Below are 27,160 nucleotides of genomic sequence, written 5' to 3' on the forward strand. Positions count from 1 at the left end.
TGTCCGTTGTCCTTAAAACATGAAGAAACTTCCCAAAGTAGCTTTTCACTAGCTCACCATCATCTGTCTCCCTCTTTTGCCGTGTCCAGTCTCACTTGCCTGTCCCTGAATGAGTTGTGCCTCCAAGTATTGGATAGAATAGAGTGGCTTGTTTGTTCTTTCTGAAGACTCAAGAAAAAAATAATAATTTTAACAAAGAAAATCTCAAAACAAAATATAATCATTCGTAAAGCTCATAAATAACAACAATAATAAAACCCCCGTACATTTCTATCCTAAAGAATGTCTTAAAATGAGCTTTTCGTTTACTGGGTCTACGTTTAGTAAAAATCTGTCCCTTGAAGATGGTTACGACAAGGGCTTTGATGCGTGACACGTACATGGCTGTTCCTACGCCTACCCTGAGGGAAACATATTCATCACGGGGGTTAACATTCACTGGAATTTGCCAGGCAGTCACGAAATAAGTTGTTTGCAGAAAGCGGAACACTGAAGGAAGGCCAGTGCTATTCTGATTTTAGGGTTTTTTTCACATCTCTTGTGTTTCTTCGCTTGTTTTTGCTCTTCTAACGGGTAACTTCTACCTGCGGTAGAAACAACTGGTGTCCTAGTCAGCTCTTTCTGTCCTCTGTCAACCGTGTTAGTCTGAGTTGCGAGTGTTGCTGAACCTGACGGGCTTTGTGTAGTCCACAAATTGCAGGACATTTACTGCGTTCAGCCAGTTCCAGGTGTTGTGCTGTACAATGGTGTAAGTAAAAATCTACACCAATCTGTGTGTGTATTTGACTGTGAAAACTGGAAGCTGTCACCCACTAGAGAACTGGCTTAGATCTGGGGAAGGGGGGGGGGTTGGCACCAAATCACTGCTAGAAATACTTTCTTATGCTAAAAAGACAACTTTTCTCAAATACCACCTCTGTGGTGTCCCAGACTGTATTATCTGAAGTGATAAATTGTGTTAAGAACATGGACACTGAGACAACAAGCACCTAATATCCTTAAAAAGCATACTTCTGTAGCACCTTTGTTGGCATGTAAACCATTAAGATTTAGACATACAAACTGATGTTTTTTTTTTCTGTTCTTCCAGATGTTGATCATATGATATTCTGTATTTTTGGCAATGAAGAAAGGCTCAGAAAGAAAAGCATTTGGTAGAAAACCACAGACATCAGCTTCTCGGACACCTAGTCCAATGTCTCCTGTCAGTCCTAGTACCAGGTCACCATCTCCTCTTAGCCAGCAGGCATCTCCATCTGCTTGCAGAAGGATGGAACAGAGGCACCAACAACTTGATTTTACAGAAGAAAATGTAGATGCTGCTTTTAACTGTAAGTTTCATAAAGGTATTGTATAAATAACTGCTTGTAGAAAAGTACATACTAAAAGCATAAAAAGCCAGTATTCTGTGAAATGTATGATTAAAGATGTATAGTCTTTTGGAAAGAACCCTGTTAATTTTGCCTTTATCTGTTGGTATTCAAATGTGGAAATAATAGTAGTGAAAGCTGTGTAGAATAATGAAACTTTTACCCCTTACATTCTGTGCCAGGGGGGAGGACTGGAAGAGAGATGCACACTGCCTTTTTCAAAGAGCTAGACCCGCTTACTCTTGACGTGTTATTTCCTGTGAATGCTTCTGGTGTGCTCGCTCTTCTCATCCCCTGGGGGAGGGAGGGAATAATTTTAAATGTTTTCCCAGGATCCAGAGTGAAGTAAAAGACTAATATTAAAGTCACCATTTTTTTCACTACTAAAGGTAGTTTCTCTGTTTAATTTCAGCCAAAAATGGTCTTAGTCCAGGAGTTAAGTACATTACAGAACCCCTCATAAAAAGTCTGTCAAAACAGGAAAATTTGGCCTATATAAGCTCACTGAATCTTTCTTCCCCAAAGGATGGGGACAAGAGATTTAAGGTAAGCTATTGAAAATAACTGCTAATTAAACAAAGTAAAAAATTCATTTTGGTTTATTTTTTAGCAAAGATCTAGCATGTAAACAGCTGTATTTTAGTTGTGTTAGCCTAGGTCTAAAGTGGCTTCTGTTGAAAAAACGATATAGAAGACTACCTAAAGCAGGGGTTTAGAATGCAACAGTGAAACTGTGATTAATAAACTGTTAGAATATTCTGTATTTTTTAATCAATGGGTGGTTGTTAAAATTAGAAATCTGCCTTTTTCTTACAAAAAAAGAAAAAGAAAAGAAAAGAAAGCTTTAATGCCAAGGGATTAATTTTCTGTTCTTTAGTACATAGAAAATTTGGAAAAGTGCTCTAGACTGGAGACACTAAATCTTAGTAACAACCAAATAGAAAAGATGGAGAAGTTGGATAAACTGATGAAGTTGCGTGAACTCAATTTGTCTTGGAACAAAATCAGGTAAGCAGAAACACTCATAGTTTTGATAAGCCATCTAAATAAAACTTACTCATCAAGTGGGTTCTTTCACAGGTGGGAACAGTTAAGGTGAACTTCCTACCAGTTGTACGTCAAGATTAACAGGCTTTGGTGACATTGTCTTAAAAAGCAGAAGCTATTAGATATTTAGAAAGATAAGTAGTTCTGGGAAGTAATGTTAGAGTACATTGCTGCAGTCAAACTTGTTATCCTAGGAAACCAAGCCAGAAACACAAGTTTCCAGCTACCATAATGAAGAATGTGCAATAACCCAATTAAATGCATTAAAAATTTAACTCAACTTTTACTGCATGTTAATACAGGCAATACAAGAAATTTTCTTTTAGAAGAGGAAACTGAATGGGCTTGATCAGGCAGGCCATGAACTCACTCAGTTGCTTTTTTACTCTCACTGTTTTGAAAGTCTGCTATCTTGTCTTTCTGGTATAAAAACGTTGAAGGGTAATGGTTCAGATGGTAACAAAATTTTTGGTTTCCTTTTTCTGTTAGTGAATTATGATCTTTACGTCAGACTGCAGTAGAGAAGCTGCAATTTAAGTAGAGAGGTTAACAATAGGAAGTAAGCAAGATGCTAGCAGTTCTACACATTGCATTCACACAACTTCCTCTCTCAACAGGAACTGAAAAAAACAGAGTAGCTCTTAGCTGCTGCTATATGTTTTCAGACTTTAGTTATGTATTTTTGTATATATAGTTACAGACATATTTGTTGTAATATTGGTATACTTAATAACACTAAAAAATTTAGTTCTGCATGCTGTCAGTTTACAGCTGATCCTTCGTGTGGAAAAAACCCCACCAAACCATCATTTTTTTTGGTTCAAAAAGTACACATTTTGCATATTAAAACAGAATTACCACATATTAATATAATTTCAATATTGACATGAAGATGAGTGAAAATTAAAGTTTTGCCACAGAGCAAGAAAGTCTTGCTGTAAAGTACTTATTTTTCTTGTCTGGGAAGTAAAATGGTATAATTTAGTTTGAATTATGAGTCCATGGCAGAAAACAACTGCTTTTGCTGATCTCTTGGATGGCAATTGAGTCAGATTTTGTTGTTGTTTATGCATAGTGCCTCAGTTACATTGTAAATTTGCTATGGTTCATGAAAATGTCATGTTTTTCTTCTTAATTTTCAGTAAAATCGAAGGTATAGAACATATGCAGAATCTACAAAAGCTGAACCTTGCAGGGAATGAGATTGAGCATATTCCTTTGTGGGTAGGGAAGAAACTGAGATCCCTGCGCATCCTCAATTTGAAACAGAATAAAGTATCATCAGTAAGTGCTCGTAGTTAGGAACAATAATTGTTCAGGTGTGTTTCATGAAGTGAACTGGTATATAATTGCTGAGTGTCTTTCCATAAAGTCTATAGTGAAATACAGCTGTTGTGAGCCCAGCAAAATTGCTTATCAGAAACACTCCTTTTGTGCCAAATATTCAAGGCATAAACCTGTATAGCATTGTTCAGGAAAATGTTTGAAAACTTGGGGAAAATTTGAAAGCTTTTCCGTATTACTGGTGGTGTCCCTTATGGTAAATTAATTATATGAAGACCTGGAAATAATCTATTTGCTTATATTTTATATTTAGGACATGACTAGATTTAGTTCTGTCATCTAGGGTAACTTCTGTGATTGTAGTTACAAAAGGATGTCTATGAAGGGAAGTCACTTAATACAATTCCTGAAGGAATCATGCTACTGAGGAGGAGGAGAGATGAACCAGCTTTCTTTGAGTACTTCTCGTGATAAAATAACCCTTTTCGTGTGAATAAGTCTGGGGGAGTGGAAAGTTATATATATCCACAGGCATTGTTAGCTTACAATTTCCAAGGTCAAGCTTGAGGAAATTTGCCCTCTTTCTAGTGGTATTTTACTTTAGGAAGTTACCTTACTCGTGGTGCTATGTATTTTGGTAGGTTTTTAGAGATTATGCTTTAGCATTAAGTGTTATCTTTGGCATGGACCTAACATCAAACATCTGTATCATCAGAAATTCACTAATGGGGGTTTAATTGTTCTTGGCAGGATGTCTAATCATTGTTCCATTTGTCTTTGATTTAGCTCCATGATATAGCTAAACTAAAGCCTCTGCAAGATCTCACCTCTCTATTTCTTGCTGATAATCCAGTTGTAAGTCTGCCTCACTACTGCTTGTACACCATATTCCATTTGCGAGCACTGGAAAACTTGGATGGACAGCCAGTGACAAATCATGACAGGCAGGAAGCTCTAGAGAGGTTTAATTTAGGTAATATGTTAGAACTTAAGTGAATGACACAAAATTTAAGCTTAGAAGGAAAAGATTTTCTATTTAAATTTTTTTTTGTTTTTGTTTTTTTCAGAAGAGATAGAAAAATTAGAAGGAGAGTTGGAAAACGCAATGAGGGAGATGGAAACCCTTAAACGTAACCAGTCCAAAATTCTTGAGCAGCTCCACCACCAAGATCAAGTCAACAAATCATTAAAGGAAAAGACTTTGCAACAGAAACAAAGCTATGAAGACCTACAAAGGGACCTGGGCACCAAAAATGAATTGGTAAGATAATGACTTGTGCTAACTAAATATTTGGAACAGTTTTGTTGTCAGAAACCAAGTTCTCAATGTGAGAATTCAAATGCCTGGAGATTTGTGTTTAAAATTAAGAGACAAAACAAGGTATGCAAACCTGTTGTATGTCAGTAATACCCCTTGATTATTATGTTGAGTAATGTCCATTAGATTACTTGTACTTTATTCACACTTTATTCACAAAACTTGTGTCTGAGAAGTGTCTTTCATTGGTAGCTATAAAATGCAAGAGAAGTCCTATTGCCTTGAGAGTGTTTGGTTGTGAATAATCTGATGGGAATTTAATATATGGCTTTTCTCTTAGGTGTTAGACTTGTCCTCTAAAATTTAGTCCTTCAGAATCTCTATAGCTAATACTTCTATAGCTCTTTCTTCTGTGAAAACTCACGCTAACCAAAAGCCTATTTCTATAGTGTAGTTTTCAGTATAGTTACATTTAGCAGCAAATACTTCACAACTTAACCCCTCTTATCCTTTTGAATGACAAACTTTGCCTACTTCTTTCTTCCTTTAGCTGGTGTATTGGTTTGTCACAGTTCCCTTTCCACAGAGCCTTTATTCCTCACTAAGGTAGCCCCACTGTGCTCCTGGGTTGCATGGTTATGTTATTTCTAGGATTTATTTGCATGTTGACTGAAGTAGGAATATTTGCATTAAGTGTTTACATTCACTGTGGTTTTTGGATGCACAGATCATTTTTGCACGATATATATCGTCTTTTAAAATTTTTCTTTAATCCTGTCCTTTATTCCATTCTGTTCTACTTCTTATCCTCCATTAGTCCTGCTTTCCCCTGTCTGTTGGAGTTTTGCTGCATGTTCTTCCTCAGGTATTCAAAGTGAGAAATTAATTTAAAAAGAAATCACATGATGGACCTTTTATTTAAAAAAAGAAACTCAAAATCTAAGCAGCAAAGCCTCTGTACTCTTAAGGAGTGTTAACAGTTCTTGCTGCTCATTAGTAGCAGTAAATACATTAATTATTTGTCATAGATTTTGCAAAGGTATTGTAGCCAAATTATTTTTTATCCTAAGTTAATAACAAATTTGTCTTCAAACCTTTGATGCATGTAAACTTAAAAGGCCTTTCATGTGATCACTTGTGTTATGTTAATTGTGGGGTTCTTGTGTACTCTTAGTCATCAAATTGTGATCTGTAATAAAGTTGCACCTTGTGATATTCTTGATCCAGAATACATCTTTTTAACCTTTTTTTGATGCGAGCTTTGATTCAAACTTCATGTTTTTGCTGTTCTCTACTGAATTGAAATGTATGTGATGATGCCACTTGAATGCAGCTTACCTTATTTGCTGGTTTATAGTTAAAGCAGAAGACAGTGGAGCTCACCCGAGCTTGCCAGAAGCAGTATGAGCTGGAGCAGGAGCTGGCATTTTATAAGATTGATGCAAAATTTGAGCCGTTAAATTATTTTCCACCAGAGGTAACAATTTAAAAATAATGGATCTTTTTCATGGCTGTTTCTCTTGATTTTCAGCTGGGAGAACAGAAAACTTAATAGTTTTGTAGTTCTAACAGGCTGCTTTATTAAGAGTTATGAAACAAAATAATTTTAAAAGTGTATATTATAAGACTTGAACTGAACTGAATCTGAGTCACATTCAATGTATTGAATATTAGTATACATATGCATGTGTTTTAGCCAAGTAGAGCCAGTGAACAATCATTTCATTCTTGTTATTAACCAAAAAAATGATAGTCCCTTCTTCTGACTTAATTGTGGAGACCCTTTCACTTGCAGAAATTCCACAAGCCAGAATGTTTTTGAGTTGGATGGTATTAGATTTCCTGTCCTTTCTCTGTTGGCTTTTTCCCCTACTAGAGCTAACCTCTGCAATACTTGCAAAAAAACGTAGAGATCTCAGAGTCTGCACAAGGAATGTAAAGATCAGTAATCATTAACTATTAATGAGTTTTTAAAGTTCTGTTAGAATAAAGTTTAAGTGCAACAATGTAATGGACTAAGCATAATCTATCTTACTATTAAGTCTAAAATGTTAAGGAAAAGTTCCCCCAGTGAAATGTCCACTTGCATTACCCATGTGCAACAATCTGGTCATACACCAACTGGGGTTGTGTATTTTTAATTCCATTAAAAAATGACAAGAATGTTCAAGGCCAAACAAGTCAGTTGCAGTCTGTTTTCTTCTAATTATTCTAATTTAAAATTGGTTTTCCTTTCAATGATTAAGAGACTTAAATGATATTGCAAGTTGACTGCAGCCATACCTGTGAGATAAAAGATGTACTGCTTCATACATTGCAGGATGTTGAACTTGGTAATGTACCTGGTGAAAGCCCATACATTGGTAAGGCCAGGTATAAAAGGAACATGTTTATAGGAGAAGGCAACATTGCTCACAAAGCTCAGCAGCTGGAGACTGGAAAAATACAGCCAGATGAAGAGGACTTCTGTAGGAAACCCCAGCTTCAAACTCGAGATGAACTACTGGAGGGTAAAGAAAAAAAGATCGATTCAGGTAAAATCTTAATTGAAATATGTTACTCAGCGTAGCTTATTCCACCGATTAAATGCTTGACATGTTTGACAGAAGAACAGCAATAAGGTGTCAAAGGCCACAAGTGGTGTAATTTCTAAACATCTGATTAATGTTTTAACATAGAACGTGTATCAATACTATACAGAATATTATAATGTATTTTGGGGGTTGTGGGTTTTGGTTTATTTTTTGTCTGCAGCACAAAGAAGATTAGAAGAACTGCAAAGTGCAATAGGAAATGCAGAGCAACAAGTTTTGAAAGTAACAGGGGAGTTGCAACAACTGGAGGATGCTCTGGCTCAGAAAAAGGTAAGTAAAGAAATTGCTATGTGAACAGCAAGGGAAGGCAGTATTGATGGAGAAAATAGAACTGGTTTTCTCCCATTCTTTTTTATAAGGGCCATTATATATATATATATGTAAATCCATTTGTCATGCATCAGGAAAATCTTAAGGGTTTTTGATAGCTTGTTTATAAATAAGCTGTCAGAGTTGTAGTGCAGTTAACTGCGTATGAAGAAGCTGTGGCTGCCCCATCCCTGGCAGTGTTCAAGGCCAGGCTGGACGAGGCTTGGAGCAACCTGCTCTAGTGGAAGGTGTCCCTGCCTGTAGCAGGGGGTTGGAACTGCATGAGCTTTAAGGTCCCATCCTATGATTCTACGGAAGAAGATTCAAAACAGTGAATAGATCATTTTTAGGCAACCTGTTGGGCTAAACCATCAGTCTGATTTAACTCTTAAAAATGTTCCTGATCAGCTGTATATATCCAATTAAACTCTCTTATCCAACCTCCTCATGCTACCTCCAGATATTACAGGCCAACAAGGAAGGTCTTGAACAGCAACTGAGTGAAAAGATACGAATCTTGTATCAGCTACGCAAGGAAGCTTCAGAAGTGGAAAAGCAATTGGAGAAACAAAAGAGAGAAATAGGGAAAAAAGAGAAGGAGCTCAAAGACTTGCAGAGTTCTCTTGCTTCTCTAAATTCTGAAGATCCAAGACATGTAAGTAAAACAAGTATCTTATTTTTTTTATGTACTGCATATATTCATGTACCGAGAAAGGTGGTAAAGACTGCTTTAACAGATTAACATTCATTTGTTGTGTTTATTTAATGAATTATATATTATTTTGTGATAGACCATTTTTTTTAGCTGTTATTGTCTAAAAACCAACTCCCATTTAAAAAGAAAATAAATAAAAACCAAACAAAAAAACAACTTCAGTGAAACACTTGGGCACCTCATTTTAAGTGCAGTTGCTTATAGCACATTAAGAACTAGATCTTTATGCTCTTAAAAACATATTCTGTGGATCCGTGGAGACAGTTTCTGTGTAAGAAATCCTTACTGCATCTTTTTGTAGAATCTGTCAGAGAGCTCTTGCAGTGCCCCACAAGTCTGTTTGCAGGAGCTCTGCCTACAAAAAACATCTGGAGTAGCTGATGCAGCTGACCTGACCAAAGGGGTGATACTAATATTCCAGCCAGTGAGATGCAGACAGCTGAAGGCAGCAGCAGTTTTTGGCTTTATACTAGCGTCCAGCATCCTGAAAGTAGAATCAGTTTTCAATAAATAGTTCTAATTCTGGAAAGCCTTATATTGCCTTTTTGATGCTGTCACAGTCCTGTCAGTACTGATCAGCAAGGGCTCAGGGGACATGTTACAGGTTTGGGGCAAAGCTGGATGATGCACCAAGAACATAGTTTGATAATCTCATGTTTTGGATCTGCAGGGAAGCAGGACTTCAAATTTGAGTTAACTGTGTTTGGGTACAGCGAACACCTAGAGAAACTTTAAATTGAATGAAATGGGATTACTTGTTGAATAGTGCTTTGAAAAGCTGTTTTTTTTTAAATGACAGCTTTTCAGGCCATCTTGATGCATTGAAGTATGCAAAGAAAGAATTTTGATGCCGTTTTCAGCAGAGCAAACACTTTACAAAATTCATATATATATATTTAATGCACTTTCCCCGGGCTGCTCGTTCTGGAGGCTGCGGGACGGATCCCGCAGGAACCGGCCCGGCCCTTCCCGCAGGCCGCCCCTCGCTTCAAATCACAACACAGGAAGCGCTGACCGGGGCCAACCGCCCGCGGAGCGGGGAGCGGAGCCGCGGCCCCTCCGCACCCGCGGGGAACCGCGCCATGGGCGGGCTGCCGCGGGAGCCTTCGGAGCGCATGGGAGACCCCGCTTAATCGCTTTCAGCGCTGAAGATACCGCTTCTCCATTCAAATGACTTCGAGATCAGGGGTGGGGCGTTTTGCAAATGGTCTCGAAAGAAGAAAAGACAAAGGCAAAGCTGTAAGTGATTGGGGTTTTCTAACCAGCGCTCGTGACATACGGCAGCTGCAGCAAAATGACTCAGCAGCAGCTCTCTGCTTGGGTTTTCCTTGTGGAATTTCACTTTTGAAAGCGGAACGGTAGTTTGTCTTTAACAGGGCGGCAAGTTGAATAGTACCGATGTGAATGTTTGAAATAACTTCCGGTTTAATACACTCAAAGTGCAGAAAGTGATGTTTTAGCCATTACTTATCTTTGAGAAGCAAGTTTATAAGTGATTTTATTCTGATAACTTGTATTTAGCGTTGCTACTGCTAGCTCAATTTATTTTTTGAGGTGTAAGAAAAAGGGGCTGTTTGTCATGACAGCTTAATTCTGTATTTTCCAAGTTTCCTGGCATTTGAGTCTTTTGTGAGTGATTTCATAGCAGTGACAAACAGCAAGCACTGTGTTGTGTGCATAACCAGCTTTTGTATACAGCTAAAACAATCACCTGAATTCATACTAAATGCGAAAAGTCCTGACCAAAGCCTGTGTGAGCTGTGGCTATGGTGTATTTCCCAGAAATATTAAAACACAACAAACACACACCCGCAAAACAAGACCAAAACAAAACAGAACCCACAACCTCAAACCCCCCCCCCCCCCCCCCCAGCTTTAAGCAAATCTTAGTTGTAAACTTGGCCTGACTTGCTGGTTGTTCAGAGTATTTTCCTTCGGGTGGTGACCTGACATGTTCTGAAGCATCATCTGCTGTGAAGGCAATGCAGGATGACGGGATTAAAGCTTCTGGAGGAAATCATGTTTGCTCTTGACTGAAAGAGGAAATGGTTATAACAAAAGGTAAAGGCAGGAAGAAAGATAGTACCCATGAGTAATAGTTTATAAATGCAGGCTTTATTCTTCATGCCTGGGCAAGGGAGAGTCTGGTAACAATGCTGTTATTCAGAGATTGCCTATCTGGGATTCTGTGTGGGGCAGTAACAAGGAAAAATAACAAAACCAAAAACCCCAACTCCAAACACCACAACATAAGCTGCACTTGTGACTTACTAGTAGTAATAAGACATTGCAGAACTGAGATTAAATACTGATTTAACACTTTAAATTTCTGTTGGTATTGTCCTGCTTTACCTTTCCAATTGCTAATTTCTAGGCTCACCTGAAAGCTCAAAAAGCAAGTAAAGAACAGCAGTTTGATGTAATGAACAAACATTATCAACAGCTTGAGAGTCGCCTGGATGAAATGCTCTCTAGGATTGCAAAAGAAACTGAGGAAATCAAGGACTTGGAGCAACAGCTCACTGATGGTTGGTTTTTCTTTTTGTCTGGCAGTATTTCTGGTAGGATAACATGAGGGTTGAATTGAGGATTCAGTTTTGTTTATCTTTGTTTAAATGAAATACAGAATGTGTAGGAAAGAGTTGAAAAACTATTCTTAACTGATCTAAAAGGAGACTTTATGTGAATGTTTACTTTTTACAGGCATTTTGTGGTTGAGTTCCAATTACTTGCCTACTGCAATATGTAATAATAACATCTTAAGAGGAATAAAGGGGGTTTTGTTTGTTTTGTAAATAAGTGTGCTTTAAGTGTCTCAAATGTGTTTTGCATTTCTGCAGGTCAAATAGCAACAAATGAAGCGCTGAAAAGGGATTTAGAAAGTATTATCATTGGATTACAGGAGTACCTGGAAAGTGTTAAGGCTCAGGCAAAACAGGCCAATGATGAATGCAAGGAGTTGCAGAAGGATAAAGAATCTTTGCTAGAAAGATTGGCAGATCTAGAGAAGGAAAGAAACAACCTGGAAATCGTTGCCATGGATACAGAAAATATGAGAAAAGTAAGGCTTAATGTATTTCTTCCCAAATTCAGTTACCTGGGAATAAACCTGAAAGAATACCAAATTGCAAATAGGAAAGCACAGTTCTTGGACACAATAAGTTTTTGATATGGAAACGTAGCTGTCTTAGCATCCTGATGAGTTTTATATAAACCTTAATACAGGGACAGGTGTGTGTTGCTTTAAGCTATGCTTTTTAACTTGAGCACGGATGTTAGTACACTCTGTCACAGCCATGTCATGACCTGACCTTTGTATGCTGTGGTGCCACCTAGCTTTAAGTTTTAATGTTCAGAGATGAGGGTTAGTGTGTCTGTTTTGATCTATCTGCTGTCACATTGATGATGGGTTCATGAGGCAATGTACTCTTCAAAAAATCCTGCCTCTCCTTTGTCCATACTTCTAAAATAAATGTAACATTCCAGGAAATTGCAATGCTAGAGAGTGCACTCAGAGAGCAGCAGGAAATAAATGAGTCGCTTAGAGAGGCACAAGGGGACATCAGTGCCTATGAGGCTGAATTGGAAGCGCAGCTAAGAGATAGAGACGCTGAAGCCAATCAGCAAAAAGAAGAATATGAAAGACTGAAACAACGTAGCCAGGTAAGAACAGAACTCTTGTGCTGCCAAAGGGATAATCTGCTTCAGGATAAGAAACAACCAAACCTTCCTCCATATCACATCTCTGGTGTGGACTTGCAAGTAATTGTTGGTTTAGGTATGCCCCCAAATGGAAGGTAATACCAGTTTGCTAGGATTTATAGCTTTGCATTGAAGTAAGATACAGGTCATTTGGGTGTAGAGAATATTCACTATAGTTAAAAGGAAAATAATAGCCCTCATTGTTTTGGAAAGAGATAACTCTGCCTACATCAGAGAAGTGACTCTAAAGTAATCCTGTGAAAGGAGCAGGTGAAAGACAGTTTGCCTTTGCTCTTTGTAGTAGAAGTTGAGTTTTACAGCAAATCTTTTTATTTTGTAATGTGTTATAAAGTAACAGCTTTCTGCTGGGGAAGAACAACATATGCTTTAATTTATATAGTCACATTTATCTTGCTGTTGAAGATCTTAATTTGGTTTTGTGTAGGATGATGTACAATAACTACTACCCTGCTTCAGTTTCCATTTGTCAGAAATCAGTGAGATAGTTTTCTTCCAAGATGTATTCCAACTGCATGTTCCAGACTGCAGCCAGAAATGAAAATGCAAATCAATGAAGTGTGGTGTTCTGTCCCCAGGTTTCAGAAAAAACTTGGAAGGTTTCTGTAGAACACTGATAAATGTAAATCTGACAGTTACCTGGTGGGTAGGACATGCTCATGCTTAAGTATGGATTAAGATTTGCAGTACCAGCCATGATGATGATTTTTAGGAAACACATCTATAATGTATGAATGGTGATGGGCTAATCTGGGATGGTTGGGGTTTTGTTGATTTCTTTTTTTAGGGCTGTTGTTCATATTGTTTTAAGAAACAGAGCTGTTTACTTGGGTGACAGGTTGGATTGGGAGTGGGGATATTAATCTGCAGGTTTTCTGTGTTTGTAGATGGAACTGTCAGCCCTGCAAGCTGAACTTGAAAAAGAAAGGCAAGTGTTGGACAATGCTCTGACGAAAGCACAACTAGCAGAGGAAAAGGAACAGCAAAATTATAAGCTCCTTTCTCAGTTCAAACAATTGCAGGTGAAGTATCTGTTGCCTTTAAAAGGTTACCTGATACACAGTATGATTCCCTACTCCCCCAAGGGGAAAGTGATAAGGATTTTAAAGGATTCCGTATGAATTTTATCATCTTGAGTAGTGTTTATAACTTTCTTGATTTTCATTTTCTTGTCCAAAGACCCCACACCGGAGTATTTTATCTATTTTGCACATTTAGATTGACCTTTGAAATCATTTCAGAGCTGCTCTGTCACACTGCAGAGGGACTGACTAATTGTTATATGTATCTTAATTTCCCACAAGCTTCCTCCAGTCCATGTCAGTAAGAACTACTTGGATGAAGAGCTAAAAAACTGAACCAGTACCTAAGGCAGAATTTATTGCCTCTGTTTGTGTTCTTATTTGTTGTTCGTATTGGTTCAGGTCACACTGAAAACAATATTTTGTCTTTTTTTCTTTTTCAGGGAGACAATGATCTCCTGAAACAACAGCTTGAAGATGTTCAGAATCAGCTCAACCATGAGGTTGCGAATTTAATTAATCCTGAGGAGGTCTTAGCTCGTATAAATGAACTCAAGCAAAAACTTCAGACAGGAGATGGAGAGATTAAGTGAGTAAAAGTACAAACAGTGTCAGATTTGTGCATGTGAAAGTGGAGCACAAGGCTGATGAGCAGTGATGCTGCAGCTGAGTTTAATGTATATTGGATGTCTTAAACTTGCACTACTGTAGTAGGCTTCGTTATTTCGTATCTGGTATCACAGTTTAAAATTGCTATTTTCTGTCTTGGAACTTGGATTGTTTCTCTTTCAGATGTCAGAATTCATCTGATGTTTTAGGGAAAAGCCTTGCAAGTCTGCAGAACAAATTTAATGACATCCTTGCTGATGCTCAGAGGGAAAAGGAGAAAGCATGGGCTAGAGAGAGAGAACTGCAGGAGGAGATGGCATCCCAGCAGGAAAAACTGGAAGAAGTACAGCAGAAATACAGACAGGCACGTGTCAAAACAACAAAGCAGAATGAGACAGTTTCAGCTTTGTCTAAAAAATGTAACTTGCAGCTGAAGGATCAAGTTTGGCACAGATGAAGCTTTGCTACCCTCCTTCTTTCAGAGAAGTATAATTTTACTTGTCAGAAACAAATCTGACAATTCACATCAGAGCAGGATGCTGCTACTGATGACTGGAAACAGGAACACTAACCATTAATAGAGTTTTGATTTTCCTATTGTGCACAACTGTACAGCACATAGAAATTTTCATTATAAAGAAAATGTATAAGCAGACAAAAGCTTCTGAAGAGGGAGAACAAATAATTGACCACTTCCATGCTGTAGGTACTGTGAAATTCTGATTAGTGAAATGCACTGGCTGTTCCCGCTTTCTTTTTATAAGCGTCACCACATTCTTCAAGTTCTTTTAAAAGAAAAAAACCCTAAAATGCTTGCTTATACTTCAGACTGTTTTAAATCAGGATATTTGACAGGACACATGCTTCTTTGCAACCTCTGGTTGACTTTTATTACATAAAGCTTGAAAAAATGTTGTGTGGAGAAGGGTTTAATGTACACTAAAATTTGCATGAGCAGTCTCTTAATTGTAGCTGTATGATACAAGGAGAGACCCCCTTTTTGGTGTTGATGTAACAGCTGAGTCTGATTTTATGTTTTATTAATAGTCTTTATGATTTTTGCCTAATTATTTGATTAATTAGAATTTAGACTCTGTGATACATTTCAGAGGCAACAGAGTTTAATTAGAGGTAGAAAGATACAGCCATTAACCTTCTTGAAACATCTCTATACCTACCACTACCAAAATAACTTGGGCACTTTTAAATTGTAATAATTACAGTGGCAAAGCACTTCTTTTTCCTTTCTCTTTTGGTACAAAGTACGCTGGTACTGTATTTCCTAAAGTTGTTTCTTTAAACAATTAAAATAGGTTGGCTTTTGATAGCGGGGGGAAAGAAGTCTTTCTGGCTACCCATTCTAACTTATTTCATTTGTAGGTTAAAGCTGAAAACAGGCAGAATAAGAACAAGGTCCATCAGTTAGAGAAAGAAATTCAACACTTGCAGGAAAAAATAAAGAGAATGGAAGAAATTCAGGGCCTTGCTGATCAACAGCTCCAAGAGGCAGATGAAGAGAAAGAGACTATTCTTGCTCAACTGGAAGATCTGGAGAAAAGGGTAAGAATGAATAAGGACAAGTCCATGCACCGTGTCTGACTGCTCAGGATAAAAAAAGATTCAAAACCTTCAGAATTATTTTGCTTTCTAAGATCAAATACAGGAAGGAACACAGAGGTTAAATATAAGAGCTTTCTTTTCCTTAAATGTTATTGGCTATCCATGCTTTAGGGTTTCTTTTCTGTTACTTATATGCATATAGTACAAAATGGGATATGTGGTGGTGGTGAAATGTCATCCCAATAGAAAGCTTTTCTTCCATGCTGCTTTTTACTTAAAACTTACAAATCCTTTTGTTTTCCTGGTTTCAGAAAAAGCTAGAAGATGCCAGGGCACAAATGCAGTTTGTCAGTCTGGATAAGGAACTGAAGGAATTGAAGAGAGCAATAATCACTTCAGATAAACTGGCAGCCACAGAGCTCTCCAGTGCTAAAAATCAGCTAAAGGCTCTTCATGGGACCGTGCTCAGAATTAATCAGGAGCGAGCTGAGGTAAATCAACCCTGATTATTAATTACTTGTATGTGAGAAGGGCTTTCTAATGCCATCATAATGGGAGCAGTCCTGGTGTTGTCTTCTAAACTGAGTTTCAAGACTTTGGTCTGAATTGTCTTGCTGTACAGGTGCTCTTGCTTTCAGCAGAGTCTCGTCTCGAAACTTAGATGAACACCTGGGTAAATCTGTGTATGGACAGGCATTCTCACTGCGTGTGAGAAGCTGAAGAAGAGGCAAGATCAATCTTATTAACTGAAAGACAATAGATAAATGCATTGTTAGATAAGGTAGAAGAGCAAAAGAAAGGACTACAGAAGTTCTACTTCTGTAGAAGGACTACTTCAAGTTCTTAAACCAGGAACAATTTTTGGCTACATACAAACATCTCCTATGTAGCAATACTGTAAAGTTAAAGAATAAACATTATTTTACATATACTTTGCCAGTTTCTGGCATTCCAGAACACACAGGTGCTAATGCTTCGTATTCATCAGCTTCTCCCAAAGCTGCATGAGACACCTGCAAGCTTGTGAAGGGTTCTTGCGAACTAAAGCTCAAACTAACATTTCAATTCCAGGAGATTGAGGAAGCTGAAGAGTTCTGTGCCCAGGCAGCTCGTGCAGCCCAGGACCTTGCCAGGGCAGAGGCTGAAATAGAATTGTTACAGCAGCTCCTAAAAGAGAAGGAAGAACAAGTAGGTTGCAGTGATGTTTGCTCTGTATTATATGATGAGGATAAAATGCATGCATTTTACTGAATGAGCACTTTTTGTAGGGATGGATGGGCATGTTTAAAAAAGCTTTAGCGCAGTCTGATTCAAATTGAAGTGCTTTGCTTTGATTTAAACTTACACTTTAAATAGTTTCAGTGTGAAATGGAGAAAGCTGGTGAGAACACTGTCACATCAAGGACTCAGAAGTTTGAGATTGATAAGTTAAATGAAACTATGGAGCAACAAAGAGCAGAAATTGACCGTTTAAGATGGATGTTGGATAGTGTTGGCACAGGTAATCTCTCTTTTCTCTCCACTTCTTGTGGATAAGCATGAATGAAGAAGCCTTCACTTTCTTCTCTATATTTCTCACTGTTTGATCTGAGCAGATGTTGAGAGCACTGGAAGTTTATTCTAGAACAAACTGTTCAGAATGCCTTCCTGTGTACAGGATACATGCAGTCATTAAATCACTGTGATTCAGTGGATTCTCTGTATATGAAGCAAACAGCAGAGTGCAGTTACGTGAAGTGTGTGGGTCTTTGCTTCTTCCAATATGAAGAATGGAGGAAAGGGATGGTTGAGGACCAGCAGTGGCACGAGCACTCTGAGGTTTCTAGGTTTGCCACTCGACCTGCCATGTCACCTTTGGAAATAAAGTGAAGTTTTTCCTCAGTTTAAAAATTGGAATGACAGTGTGTTCATTTTCATTAGTTTGTATTAACAATGATTTTTACAGCTATTTAGAAAACACTAATTGAACTCTGCATTCAGTTTATACTGCTCTAGAATGTTCTCAGAGATCTGTATGTAAGGAAGAGACGAGCATCAGTTACCCGTCTATGAACTTGTATTTCTACAGTCTTAAAATGACAAACTTGCAAGGGGCAATGTGTAGCTACATCACTTCATAACAGCGTTGGGTTTGTTTCCCCTCGCAATTCATTTTTTAAATATTGCTTCAGATTAACAGGATAACAAAGAGGGAAAAGCTGAATGCAGTATATCTGACTCGGTTTTTGCTTTAGATGCCTATAAAACTGTGATTAATTTACAGGTAACAAAGAAGAAATTGACAATTTACAAGATGAAATTGCAGCACTCAAAAATGCGCTTTCATACCAGAATGATTACATCACCAGCATGGCAGATCCACTGAAAAGAAGGGGATACTGGTATTACATGCCATCATCACAGGTCAGAAAAATCCTATGATGTAGAAAGCTATTTGATATAAGAAAGTCCATTCTAAACTTGATAGATATAAGAGAAAATTCAGAAAAAAAACACTGTCTGGCATATAAGAGAAATACTGAAACAACAGATGATCTTGAGGTCCTTTCCAACCCTAACCATTCTATGATTCTATGATTCTATAAAGCCTATTACCGTGTAGTGGTAGGGATCTAGTGCACATCAAACTATTCAAAATGCAGTACTGTAAATTCACTTAGGTTAAAGTTGAAAGGGGACATTACAGACAAATATTTCTTGCAAAACAGTATTTGTCTGAATTTAAGAGAAATATTGTTAAAATCTATTTAGTGCTTTCTTTTAAAGTAGCATCATGCTTGGAAGTGAAAGAAAGCAGAGTGTGTTTAGCCTGTTCCTGAAAAATCAGCTTTAAAAATGTACAACAGTTAATTTCACATGATTTGTCATTTCTAGATTAACACATCCTGGTTTCTTCTTTAGGCTTCAACTCCTGCTTCCCACAGCACAAAAGACTCTGGAGTTTGTTTACTATGTTGTGGCACATCCCCACCCGGGAGAGGGTGTGGTGAGGACAGGCACTGCAGGAAGGAAGACTTGCCCAACCAAGGAGGATATTGGGTTTATTCACCACTCAGAAGCAGGTTGCACAAAACAAATTCAGGTCAAGGTAAGTGAAGCCTCATGGCTCAGAATGTTTAGGAGCAAACTAAAGGTGGGTTTGCTCAGAGTTCATGGTGAATTCTTTTATGTGCATGTGTGAATTATAAATGTTTATTACCTTTGAACTGATTATTCAGTTTAAGCATATTTATTGTTTTTTTAAATCTTTTATTTAATTTATTTTAATTTAATTTTTAAAAATTTTAAATGTGCATTTGAAGAATATATTACACTGGAAAATTTGGTGTCTTTTTTTTTTTTTAAAGATAAAAGAGCAAAAGAAGAAAGTGAAGGAAAGGAAGAAACTCATGTTCCCAAAGACCCCCACTTTGTACCACCCCCTGGTACAGTTATTTACACAGTCCTTCCAGATGGTGCCCCTGTACCTCAGGGAACTGTGGTCTATGGCCCTCCTCCTGCAGCGGCAAGTGGAGGCTCAGTCACTCCTGGATCCGTTATCTATGGCCCACCTCCTGTGGGAGCTCAGGTTGTTTATGGCCCTCTTCCTTCAAACTTCACTGTCCCACTCATTCCTGTTGGAGTGCTTCACTGCAATGTGCCTGAACACCACGATTTGGTAAGATTTGGTAAGATACAGAGCTGTGAGCTGCAGGATTAACCACAGGCAACAGACTTATAAATGGATGAGGAACATCTTCTAACATACACTTTCTCAAAAAAATAGAAAGGCAAAACCCAAACTCCTCATTTTCACAAGTTACATTAGTCCAGTTTATAATAAAAAAGTCTCTGCTGGGAAGGTTCTGGATCTGAGTGAATTTGCTGATGAGAATTCTCTCCCTTCCGTGCTAATAGTCTGTGTTTTTCTCTCTGTAGCTGCTCCTGTGTCTGAGGATTGAATTAGAAAATAGGTCTTAATTTTGTTGTTCTGTCTCCTGTATGTAGGAGAGTGAAGTCTCAAGGCTAGAAGACACTGTGTATTACTTAAAGTCCCGGAAATACAAAGATAAATGGTCAGAAGCAGCAGAGCATAAATATAATAAAGAGATGGAAAGATTGCTTCAAAATGTTGAGAAACTTCTGCATGAAAGGGAAGAGTTGGAATGTGAAGTAGCAGAGCTACAACGAGCAGCTCAGAAACATAATAAACGCAAGTAAGAACATTGCCCTGGAATGCATTTCAAGTAGCCACATGGAAATAACTTTTTTCCCAATAAAAGTCAATTTTGATTCATTTACAGTTAATGTAAATGGACTGGCACTTCCAAGAGGCACCGTGCCTGTGGAATTTTGTATTTTAATTCCATGCCTTTCTTCCTGACCTTGTAGGGACTTTATTGAAGGGTACACGGACAACCTTATTGCAGAATTGCAGTTAGAACAGACTCTTAAACATCATGAAGATATTGCAGATGAAATTGAATGTATAGAGAAGACCCTTCTGAAGCGACGAGCAGAGCTTAGAGAAGCAGACAGGCTACTTTCAGAAGCTGAAGTGGAACTTGAGAGCACACGAGGGAAAGTAAGTAAAACCGTAACTCTGAAGTGCAGAAGAGTTTGCATGTTGGGTTAAGATTGTTTTAAACAGAGGAGTTTTGTTTGTTTAAGCAGTTTATTTTCACTTGGATATCTGAAGTCTTTTAAAATGCTTCTATATGAAAATAAGTTGTTGGATAACCTGTGCTAAAAGAAAAGGTTTCAGTCTTTGCCAAAGAGGAGGAAGCTTTTCTGCTCTGGACAAGAGAGGAGAAAAGATCCTACTTTGTTATGGAGAGGGACAAAGCTCAGATGGAATGTCCAGGCCAGGAGGAGGTCATCTTTAGATGGCTAACCTGCAAGTTACGGATGTGGAAAGCATAAGATGGGCGTGTATTGTCTCAGTAATCTTCAATTTTTGCTCTAGACTAAAGACACTATGGAGAAGTACAATCATGCCAAACAGCATTTGTCCTGTACTGAAGCTGAGGCAAAGGAGCTGGAGAGAAGGGCTCGGGAAATGGCCACTAAACTTGTGAAAGCAGATCAGCAATTAAGGTACTCTTAAACTGCTCTTGTGAATTGGTGCCGAATGGGGAGGAAGAGAACAAGATTCTTTCAAATATCAAGATGGTGCTTTTGGATAGGGAGAGCTGTTAAAATGTTAATACAAAAAGGCATAAATGCTTCTTTAGGTTATTACAGGCAGATACAAGAGATTTAGAACAGCATAAGAAGGAACAAGAAAGTATTTTGAAGGAAATCAACAAAATGGTGTCTGCAAGAGACTCTGAGTTCCAGTCATTAAACCAGAAGATAGAAATGCTAACTGAGAGGTGAGCATTCTTTGTTTACCATAAACTGTATTAGATAAAATAAAGATGTCCTCCTCCAGTAAATTACTGCCTAAGGTATTTTTGTTTCTTCTGAGTCATGTTTTTATTCTCACTGTCAGTCTTCAGAAGCTTCAAGGAGATATTCAAGTTGCAGAAGGTAACGAAGGACATCACCTCCAAATCCTTACAGAAGTAGAAAGCCTTCTTCAGGGCAAGAAAACTGAACTGGAAAGAGTAAAAGATCAGGTAAGGCTCATCTTGACTAACTCTGGACTTTCAGTTTTGTCTGTGGTAACAGAAAGCTGAGAAGAGTCTTAAGTTCTGAACTGCCTTGTCTGAAGAATTTAATTCTTACATTTATTTTACTGTTGATAATTGGAATTATCCTTGTTTTGTCTCATAAATATGCTGCTGATCTCACTGGCATTTCTGCATAATAAACATTACTGCAGAGTTAGTTCCCTGTGACAATCCTTATTGCATTCCAGAATAAGAAAATTAACTCTCTGAGGTACAGGACTGTGCTTCCCAGCTCAGAACTTAGTCTTTAGTATTGGCTTTATTATACAGGTTTAGCAACTGAAGCTTATTGATGGGATCCTTACACATGCAATTCACATCAATCTCTGGCAGGGAACAGTGCACCACAGTTGTTCTTGTGATGTGTGTAGCTACAGAAATAACAGCCTCCAGATGCTTCTTCTGTTCAACTCCTACATTGTAGATCACTGCTCAGCAACAAGAGCTCTTGTTTCTGGAGGAACAGTTAAAGCAAAGAAGAGAAGAGCTCCATGTCCTTCAGGACTGTATTTCTCAAAAGAAAGGTGACCTCAAAGAAGCTCTTCGAGATGGAGAGACTGAAGCAAATGAAAAACTACGCCACATACGGGTAACTTTTCTAAAGGAGCTTTCAGTTCACTGTATCTCTGTGGAGCAGCAAAAGAAGTATCAAAAACATCCCATAAAGTTTCCACCAAATGATGGTGTTATGGTCAGACTTGTAGATCAAAACCTTTGCAAGGTTACTGTAAATTGTCAATGAGCAGGACTTTAACCTAAGAATTATGTATCTTTTGTTTTCTTACACATTAACTGTAACTATAAACTCTGGATTAAATTGACCAGAATATTGCTGACAGACTGTTTTAATTTTATAAACCTCTTTTTAAAGGAAAACTTACTTAAAATGGCAAATAATGGCATTCCTTGTGACACTGATCTGTTTCCACAGGAAATAAAACTACTTCTGGAAAAGCTTCATGTTGAGAGGGAAGAATTGGATGTGCAGATTAATGAGAAAAGAGCACAGCTTTCCTTCATAAGAAAGGATATTGGAAATGAGGAAGAAAATCTTCAAGGAGTACTTGGGCAAGTTACCAAGCATAAGATGGGTATGTCCCTGGCCCTACTAGACAGTATTTTGTGCAGATTGGAAAGAAATACTCTGAGCTTTTGGTTGTACATCACTGCAGTGTTCTGTTCCTCGCTCCTTCTAAACCACTGTGATTCTCATAGTTCACACAGCACTGGCAGATGCCCTTTGCTCAAGCCTTGTGCTGCTTTGTGCTTGGGGTGGGAGTTTTTCATGCCAGAGAAGCGTGAACAAATCTGTTGTCAGGACTGATCAGTGAAGTTCACACTCGAGCACTGTGTGGTCAGGAGACATCAACTAATAGTGCTGCGTTCATGGAAGAAAAATTAGACACTGGGATGTGTGGGGAAGTGGAGAAATCTCCTTCCAAGCAGTTACATCCTGTTGGATTGTGGAGAGTATGAGCAGCAGCAGTTTGCAACTTGTGTATTTTTTCTGGAATACTTTCTCATTGTTAATCGACCACATACTCTGTCCCAGACAAACTCCCTAAGGAACAGGAAAAGCAGGAGACCTACCAGCAACTCGGTGGCAGAACAGCATCGGATGTAATACCTGATGTGTCTAACACAGCAACTGAAAACATGCAGTTGTGACAGGGATGATAGCAGTACAGTGTCCCTTAATGGTTCCTTGGTGCCTGTTTTGCAACTAGAATACATTTGATGTGCTTGTAATAATCCTTTATTATTTCTTTCACCTTTACTAGAACTGAAACATGTCCTGGAAATGCTGGAGCTTGAAAACAATGAACTTCAAGGCTTGAAACTACAACATGACCAAAAGGTCAATGAACTAGAAAAGACTCAGGTTGCAGTTCTAGAAGTAAGTCTTTCTTGTGTATCTCATCTAGTCAGTAGAAGAGTTCTGCATATTCTGTGGTTCTGTTCTGGGTAACAGAGTCCCTACACTTCTAAATCAGTCAGTTTCTAATCTGATTTCAGCTTATCACAGAAAAGTCCTAAGTCTGCTTAGGCCCTTTAAACTACTGGGATTTTTTTAGTGCGTATGAGGGAGAGAGGACAAAAAGGCAGAAGGCTCTTTTGTGGCTGTGGAATGATGAATACTGGTTTTTTAGCATTAGCTTCCAGAGTGTTTTCATCTGGATTCTATCTGTGTCCTCACTTGCAAGGAGTAAGTATGGAAGACTGTTTATTAACTCAGCTGGATGATATTCTTTACCATTGAAAGGTATTTTAGCTCAGCTAATCTCTTCTCTTTTTGATGATTAAAAGACTGACATTGAGCTTTGCTACCAGTGGGTGGAGAGAGCTCTCAGTATCTACAGGATTGTTAGCTCAGAGTCAGGGATAGCCCTTCTTTACTCAGTCATGCAACTCCAGAAAGACTAACGTGCTTGTTCAGAGAGCGTTTATAAGCTTATATAAACAAATAGTACCTGCTGCTTTTACTTTATCTCTTTTGTTTGTGCTCTCTCTGTGAAGAACAGAGAAGAAAAAGGAATATTACTCCACTTTACAGTGGTCAAGTTACTACATTGCCTGAGCATCTTGCAGTTCAACTCCTTTCAAAACCCCTGCCATGAAGGGATATGCTACTCTTACGGGTGGGGGAAAATGAGGTTTAAATGAGGACTGAACAAAGAATTGGACCCCTTTCTCCCAGTGCTCGTGCTCATACTCACCATAACCTTCATCATAAATACACAGAAATTAATCTGGCACTTTAAGCAGCTACAACACAGTAGTTACAGAGGGTACTCAAGCCTATGTGTGATCTCTGTGAATGAAAGGTTTTAAACCGCTGCAGCTACAGATGTTAACTTGTTCTAGTTCTTGACCTTATGTGGTGTTCTCCATGCCTTCTTTTGTAGGAGAAGTTAAAACTGGAGAATATGCAGAGATTATTCCAGTGTCAGCAAGGGGAAGTAGCTTGGCAGGAACAACTGCTCGAGAAAGACCGTCAGGAAAATGAACATCTGGTTTCTCAAATGCGCACTCTGCAAAATAGCATTGAGGCTCTGAATAAAGAAAAGGAAAAGCTCGAGGAAGATTGTCACAGTTTGGAAAAGAAGCTGTCACAAACCAGAAGGTGGGGGAAATATCTTTTCCTGCAAAGATCAGAAGTGATGGGAAGTGCCTTGAATGTCTATCAAAGCTATAACTTTGAGGTGCCCAGTTGTACAGAATGTGCTGTTTCTTGTATGCTGTGGAGGTTTTATTTTAAGCATCTCTACAGCAGACTTACAGCAAACACTCAGCCATGGAGCTGATGAATGCAACAGCATTTGTTATGCCATGGCAGTGCAGTGAGAAGTGTTATGAAAAGCAGGATGTTGAGACTTGGAACAGGACAGCTGTCTCACTGTGACTACCAGGTAGTGTCTGCTTGAGCTGAGAGAACTACTGAAATGCAGCTGGTTTCTAGAGTGCTCACCAAGTGCTTCCAACAAACCAAGAGCATGTGTTCACATTTTACAGAGACTTGGCTGCTACTGAAGAGAGCAGCAGGACTGCATTGTCCAGTGTAGAACAAATGGAATCGGATGTTAAGAACCTGCAGCAGGAGGTGGATCTGCTGAACAAACAGAAAAAATCACTGACTGCAGACGTTACTGTTGCACAGAAGGATCTTCAAGGTAAAGATCAACTTCTGGTTTTAAGCTGTAATACACTGTAAGAGAAACTGTGTTAAAAGACACACTTTGACTATACAGTATGATACTAAATCTATCCAACACGCTCAGATATCTACAGACAGAACATGCTGTAACACGCTGAAAAGATAAGAGTTTTTAGAAACTGTTTCTCTATTTTTTATTCTTCCTTTCTGAGACGAGCGGATCTCCCTGGCTGGGTATTTACTGCACTTGGCTGATTGAAATCTCTGTCACCAAATATTTTTCTAGATAAAACAGAACAACTAGAAACACTGAAAGGAGAATTAACTGACTGCAGGCAACAGCTTCAACAAGTAGAACAGGTTAGTTTTAGTGAATATGTACTTCTTTTCATGTATTGGTGTGCAGGAAGGAGGGAGAAGATACTTAACCCCAAATAAGCAGCATCTTCTGTGTGGGTCCTATTGTGCTAATTCTCTCAGTGGCTGGTTTAAATGGACAGTAATCTTCGCTGGGATTAGGGGTGATGTTATATTCTGTCAATGCAAGCCTTTTAGCCAGAGCTGTTACTCTTCCCAGCCAGTTTTGTCACCTAATTTTATGTCTTTATATTGCAGGATCTGAAAACTAACACAAGGCATCAGGATGAGTTGCTTAGAGAGCAGGCAACCCTGAAAGAAGATATCCTGCAGTATGTAAGGAAACGTAAGGATTGCCAAGAGAGACAGAAAAAGAGGGAGACCCAATTGCAGCAGCTCCAGAAGGAGATTGAAGAGAAGGAAACAGAACTAGCCAAACAAGAAGTGGTAATGGCCCTGCTGACTTGTCTCTTTCTCCTGACCTCTAAAACCAGGCAGTTTACAAATAATAGAGCAGTGCTTTAAGAAAAATGAAGCCTCATTTTCAGAGGAATAGCAGCAAACAGAAAGCTTCAACATTCAGTTATGTTTTAGTGAAAACCAGGGTGTCCCAAGGAAGGACCTTGTCTTCCTTCTGGGCAGGGTCACACTGATACCAAGTGAAGTATATATAGAATATATACCAAGTTTGAGTGGATCACTGTTGGCTATTTCTCTCCTATGGTATTTCTGTGCAAAGCCCGTCAGCTGTTGATGAAAAGTTGAGCTTAATCATATATTCCTGTAGTAAAATTAACTGAAGCTGGCAGAGCAATTTCAACAAAGCATCAACCAAAAGAAGAACTGAGGGAGCTGTATAAAGAAGAAAGGCAAGAAAAACAGATAAAACTGTCAGGAGGGAATGTACAACTACAGTGCTTCCCAATTTAAGCTGCTTCTGCTTCTGTAACGTCTTTTGGGGATGGTATCAGTTTTCACGGAGTTGGTACGAGTGAGGTGCTGTTTTTCTTGGCAGATTCTTCATCGCCTCAAGCAAAACTCAGAGCGTGAAGGGAAAAAGCTGGAAGAATGTACTGCTAAAGTGAAGGATCAGAAAACCCTGCTGGAAAAGGAGCTGACAGAGCAACAAGTGAAACTGGAGCAGGCAATAGCAAAAGTCCGGCTGGCAGAGGAGAACCTCGGGCTGCTGGAAAAGGAGGAGTCCCGATGTGCAGCACTTGAAGAAACTGTCAGGAAAAGCAGTAAGAGTCATTGCAGAAGTAAAGTGTTACCATATGGGGGCTCTGAATGTAATGAAACCAACAGATACTTGTGTAATCTCACTTGGTTTCTAATGGAGCACATGGCTTCACTCCTGATCCTTGACTTGCTCCGAGAACTGAAATTCTAAAGCCAGCCATGTTGTGTCCCCTCTCCCCTTGTATCAGTGTTTGTGTGTTTCAAATGTGATGCCAAGAAACTGAACATCTCTGCTAATGAGGATTGTTTTTAACAATGGTCGTTACAGAACATCAGCTCGCAGAAAAAGAATTTCAATTACAACAAAAAAATAGAGAAATACAGTCTCTGCAGAAAGAACTGGAAGTCTCCAAGTCTGAGCTGAACCATCTCCAAGATCAGGTAGCATCAGAGAGGAGAAAGGCAGGGAAGAAAATCTTGAGTCTGAAAGAAGCAATGCAAATGCAAAGGATGCAGTTTGAAAGAAGACTGCAGGTAAGTCCGGGCTGAGGGAGAACGTTTGGGGATTCGGGTTGTTTTTAAACAGCAAAATGATAGAACACCCGTTTTTATCATAGGAGGAACAAAATGATACATTAACTTCATGACTAGACAGAACTCGGGGCACCCACACTCTGGTATTTCTAGATTGTGCTCCAGAACATCTCTGGTTGCTCCTATTTAATGCTGTTTCTGTCTTCTAACTTCAAGTTGGGTTCTGTGGGTTCTCCTGCCTCAGTGTGCTCTGGTGGATGTTCACAGTAAAAAGATCTTTCTGCATTTTCCTA

General features: G+C 38.7%; 1 protein-coding gene and 1 long non-coding RNA gene across 4 annotated transcripts in view; one reads left to right on the forward strand and one right to left on the reverse strand.

The window, feature by feature from the left end:
• LOC136022250 (uncharacterized) lies at window positions 1-27,158 on the reverse strand. The gene is made up of 3 exons (XR_010616102.1): window positions 27,005-27,158; window positions 7,243-7,462; window positions 1-168 (listed from the first exon to the last, which is right to left on the reverse strand). It is a non-coding gene; the product is annotated as an uncharacterized LOC136022250 (long non-coding RNA).
• The window catches only part of CNTRL (centriolin), a 30,958-nt gene that overhangs the window by 667 nt on the left and 3,131 nt on the right, over window positions 1-27,160 (forward strand). For 2 of the 3 annotated variants that reach the window (XM_065695283.1, XM_065695282.1), the window contains exons 2-38: window positions 1,091-1,331; window positions 1,783-1,916; window positions 2,248-2,378; window positions 3,560-3,701; window positions 4,488-4,674; window positions 4,769-4,962; window positions 6,317-6,436; window positions 7,280-7,493; window positions 7,714-7,823; window positions 8,323-8,517; window positions 10,952-11,105; window positions 11,418-11,638; window positions 12,064-12,240; window positions 13,185-13,319; window positions 13,763-13,908; window positions 14,112-14,292; window positions 15,309-15,488; window positions 15,800-15,979; window positions 16,560-16,676; window positions 16,845-16,989; window positions 17,752-17,891; window positions 18,390-18,576; window positions 18,836-19,146; window positions 19,476-19,684; window positions 19,860-20,052; window positions 20,434-20,564; window positions 20,702-20,842; window positions 20,962-21,088; window positions 21,567-21,731; window positions 22,074-22,233; window positions 22,924-23,039; window positions 24,049-24,266; window positions 24,656-24,813; window positions 25,084-25,157; window positions 25,413-25,601; window positions 26,170-26,395; window positions 26,662-26,867. In XM_065695283.1, coding sequence (XP_065551355.1) covers window positions 1,124-1,331; window positions 1,783-1,916; window positions 2,248-2,378; window positions 3,560-3,701; window positions 4,488-4,674; window positions 4,769-4,962; window positions 6,317-6,436; window positions 7,280-7,493; window positions 7,714-7,823; window positions 8,323-8,517; window positions 10,952-11,105; window positions 11,418-11,638; window positions 12,064-12,240; window positions 13,185-13,319; window positions 13,763-13,908; window positions 14,112-14,292; window positions 15,309-15,488; window positions 15,800-15,979; window positions 16,560-16,676; window positions 16,845-16,989; window positions 17,752-17,891; window positions 18,390-18,576; window positions 18,836-19,146; window positions 19,476-19,684; window positions 19,860-20,052; window positions 20,434-20,564; window positions 20,702-20,842; window positions 20,962-21,088; window positions 21,567-21,731; window positions 22,074-22,233; window positions 22,924-23,039; window positions 24,049-24,266; window positions 24,656-24,813; window positions 25,084-25,157; window positions 25,413-25,601; window positions 26,170-26,395; window positions 26,662-26,867 — 6,222 coding nt within the window. In that variant the 5' untranslated portion in view covers window positions 1,091-1,123. Of the gene's footprint in view, window positions 1-1,090; window positions 1,332-1,782; window positions 1,917-2,247; window positions 2,379-3,559; window positions 3,702-4,487; window positions 4,675-4,768; window positions 4,963-6,316; window positions 6,437-7,279; window positions 7,494-7,713; window positions 7,824-8,322; window positions 8,518-9,397; window positions 9,817-10,951; window positions 11,106-11,417; window positions 11,639-12,063; window positions 12,241-13,184; window positions 13,320-13,762; window positions 13,909-14,111; window positions 14,293-15,308; window positions 15,489-15,799; window positions 15,980-16,559; window positions 16,677-16,844; window positions 16,990-17,751; window positions 17,892-18,389; window positions 18,577-18,835; window positions 19,147-19,475; window positions 19,685-19,859; window positions 20,053-20,433; window positions 20,565-20,701; window positions 20,843-20,961; window positions 21,089-21,566; window positions 21,732-22,073; window positions 22,234-22,923; window positions 23,040-24,048; window positions 24,267-24,655; window positions 24,814-25,083; window positions 25,158-25,412; window positions 25,602-26,169; window positions 26,396-26,661; window positions 26,868-27,160 lie in introns of those variants that run through there. The other variant, XM_065695284.1, reaches the window with a different exon arrangement.

Source organism: Lathamus discolor, chromosome 15 (genome assembly GCF_037157495.1).
Source record: "Lathamus discolor isolate bLatDis1 chromosome 15, bLatDis1.hap1, whole genome shotgun sequence".
Classification (NCBI taxonomy): Eukaryota; Metazoa; Chordata; class Aves; order Psittaciformes; family Psittacidae; genus Lathamus; species Lathamus discolor.